This window comes from Aplysia californica, unplaced genomic scaffold (assembly GCF_000002075.1).
Source record: "Aplysia californica isolate F4 #8 unplaced genomic scaffold, AplCal3.0 scaffold00767, whole genome shotgun sequence".
Taxonomy (NCBI): Eukaryota; Metazoa; Mollusca; class Gastropoda; order Aplysiida; family Aplysiidae; genus Aplysia; species Aplysia californica.
Genome location: NW_004798037.1, coordinates 6,917 through 10,425, shown reverse-complemented (window position 1 = coordinate 10,425; position 3,509 = coordinate 6,917). Strand labels below are relative to the sequence as shown.

General features: G+C 48.8%; 1 protein-coding gene across 1 annotated transcript in view; it reads left to right on the top strand.

Moving 5' to 3' along the window:
• Positions 1–2,838, top strand: part of LOC101847151 (serine-rich adhesin for platelets) — a gene marked incomplete at its 3' end in the record, with an annotated part of 39,264 nt that extends 36,426 nt beyond the window's left edge. Inside the window, 1 exon segment of the mRNA XM_005109332.2 lies at positions 1,310–2,838. Coding sequence (XP_005109389.2) covers positions 1,310–2,838 — 1,529 coding nt within the window.
• Positions 2,839–3,509: the final 671 nt, after the last annotated feature.

The following is a 3,509-nucleotide window of genomic DNA, read 5'->3' as shown; positions in this document are numbered from 1 at the left end:
GTGTGTGTGTGTGTGTGTGTATTGGATACCACAGCCCAAACAAAACCCTAACAAACAAGGTTATAGACAAACAATTCGGGCTTTGCTTTTATGTGGAAATCTAATTTGCCTTCTTGGATTAGACCAAATAGGTTCAGTGTTAGAGCTCATGACACTGACGTCATGCGTGTCAGACATCGGGGCCTTCTTGCCCTTAATGTCTTTGCCCCTCCTCCCTCCCCCTCTCCCCCCATCCCTCCCCCTCCCTCCTCCCCCTATACATCATCATCCAGTGCCATATGTGCGACAGACATCGGCGATCGTGGTTCTCCATTTTTTCCTTAAAAAAAAAATAGCTACGTTTCCCTGATCACTGATCTTTCCACGTTGCCCATCTGTTTAGGTTCCCCAAGTAGGTTGCTCTGGCTTTACCCCTGCCTCTTTTGCCTTCAATTTTGCCAGTTATAGCTAGATGCTTAAGACCTTTATGTCTAGTCAGGTGTCCCAAAAACCTCATCATCTCCAGTAACAAATACAGCTTCAACATAAATAGCACTAACTAAGCGAACATCTGCTGTCGTCAATAACGCCTCCGCACCAATACCAATGACTACGTGAAAAAAAGTAAAAATATCATGAAAATGTGGCAAAAGAGAAACCCTTCACTGTATGGAAAGGTAATACTCTGTAAAACTTTCTTGCTGTCGCAAATTTCGTATATCATGCAAGCACTGTTATTACCTGACGAGGTCACTAGCTACATTGACACACTGTTTTTCAAATTTTTATGGCAGAAAAAGTTCTCGAACCGAAAGGCTAAGGAGAAGAACCCCAGTATCAAATCTTTTCTGTTTGTTACTCTCTTGTAACACCTCTAAACTTCGGCACTTACATGACCTTATTGTGTTGCAAGTGCCGTAAAACTCTTACTAAAACTAAACTAAAACCAGTATCAAGAATACATCAATATCAATAAGATATTAACATCTGTAACAATAAGTACATGAACACCAATATCAATAACACATCAGTAGCAGTACGATTTCAGCATCAACAGCAGCAACAACAACAACAACAACAACAACAACAACAACAACAACAACAACAACAACAACAACTACAACAACAACTACAACAACATCTTAAACAGCAGCTGCTGAACACAACAATAACACCACCACCACCACCACCACCCCCAACAACAACAACAACAACAACAACAACAACAACAACAACGACGACGACGACGGCCAGAAACAACACCATTAACAATCTCATATTATATGCTCTCATTCTTAAACAAATATTTCTCCTTTTTTCCCTTCCCCAGAATGATAAAGACGCCACCAACACAGACGATGGGAGTGTGACGCCTCCTGCCTCTATCGCCGACATCAACGACAACAACACAGCGCACACCAACGACCACCACCACCACGATGACGACCTCGACAACAACGATGATGATGACGATCAAACAGACGATACGGGCATGAACGAAAAGAACGACGATAAGCCTTCAGACATCATGAACGGGGATATGGACGTTGATGAGACGGGCGGTCCTAGTGTGAAGATGATGAACCATGACGTTGTGATGAGTGATGATGACGGGGGCCGAGACATTCTGAAGTTGAAGTTGAAGTTCTCTGAGGATGAGGCGGGTGGCAACAGTAGTATGTCCTCCAGGAAAGCTTGCGGCGGCTTGGATGACCAGCGGGAGTCGAAGGAGCTGGAAGGTGCTCGATCAGAAGCGGTGATGAAGGACCAGAATCAACAGCACCACCAACAACAGCACCAACAACAGCACCAAAAACAGCACCACAAGCAGCACCACCACCACCACAGTGGTGGGAACGGCGTAGGGGTGTCATGTCAGGAGCAAAGGAGCTTGTCCCCTCACCCACCCACCACCTCTTTGTCGTTATCCGCGCCGTCCCCGTCTTCTTTAGTACCACCAGCTCCATCGTCGTCGTTATCGTTATCCGGAGATTCCACGATAGTAGCAGCGGCAACGATAACGGCAGCAGAAGCAGCAACAGCAACAGCAGCAGCAACTTCGGCCGCGACTTCTGTAGGGTTATCGTCTTCGTTATCTTTGTCGTCGTCCATGTCTCAGCCAGTAGTAGCCGCCCCCGCCGCCGACGCTACAGATTCCTCTTTGCTTACGTCATCATCCCCCAACTTCTCCCCCTCCTCGGCGACGTGGGCGAAGACTGCCACAGCAAAAACAGCAAAAACAGCACACGAACAGCAACAGCAGCACCAGCTATCCTTATCAGCCGCGTCGTCGTCGTTAACGGGCGCGATGCCGTCGTCAAAATCCCCGTCCTCACGCACATCGTCATCATCATCATCATCATCGTCATCGTTATCCTCGCCCAGCCCGTCCTCCTCTCCCCCCACTACCACCACCTCCTCCCCTCCCCCTACGTCATCAGCGACCTCCCCTCCCCTGGGGTCCAACACGGCCGCTGTGATCCCCACCACCACATCATCCACCACCTCCTGCTCTACCCTCACCCGAACGGACACAAAAACAGCAGTAGTATCACCATCAGCAGCAGTGTCGTCATCAGCAGCAGTAGTGTCAGCAGCAGCAGTGTCATCAAAAGCTGCAGCAGCAGCAGCAGCACAGACGGCCAGCAACAGTACTGCTGCTAGTAGTAGTAGTAGTAGTAGCACCGCCGCTGCCCACAGAGCCCGTGATGATGTGCTGACGACAACCAGGACGAGGACCCCAGCAGTATCGGCCACAGACTTTAGAGACGGAAAAGACAGAGACGCGAATGACTCTCGAGATGGGCCCCACTCCTCCACGGCCACCTCAGCCTCCTCTGCAGCCTCCTCCTCCTCCTCCTCCTCCTCCTCTTTGTCCGCCGCGCCGATCGTGTGGGAGGCAAGCACCGGGAAAAAGTCGGCCAGTTCTGCTCTGCCGCCCACAAGTAAGTCTTTTTGTTTGTTTGTTTGTTTGTGTGTTTGTTTGTCTGTTTGTCCCCTCACCCACCCACCCACCACCTCTTTGTCGTTTTCCGCGCCTTCGCCGTCTTCTTTAGCCCCACCAGCTTCGTCGTCGTCGTTGTCGTCATTTTTGTTTGTTTGTTTGTTTGTTTGTTTGTGTGTGTGTGTGTGTGTTTGTTTATTTGTTGTTTTGTTCACCACCACCTCCTTCACCTTCTCCTCCAGGTCTCCTCCAGCGGGCGGTTGACGGGCGCTCTGGTGTGGTTTGCTCCTTCTGTCCCATCAAACACCTTTCGTCCTTATCTCTCCTTTTTTGTGTTTGTTACTTTCTCGTAACACTGCTAATCTTCGGCACTTATGTGACCTTATTGTGTTGCAAGTGCCTTAAAACCTCACTAAAACAAACTTCTCCTCCTCCTCCTCTTCCACTACCTGCGCCCACAAGTAAGTCGTATTGTTTGTTTGTTTGTTGTTTGTTTATTTGTTTGTTTGTTGTTGTTGTTTTGTTGTTCCCTCCCACCCCCCTTTTTTTCCTCTTCCACATACTGCGCCCAAAAGTAAGTAACACC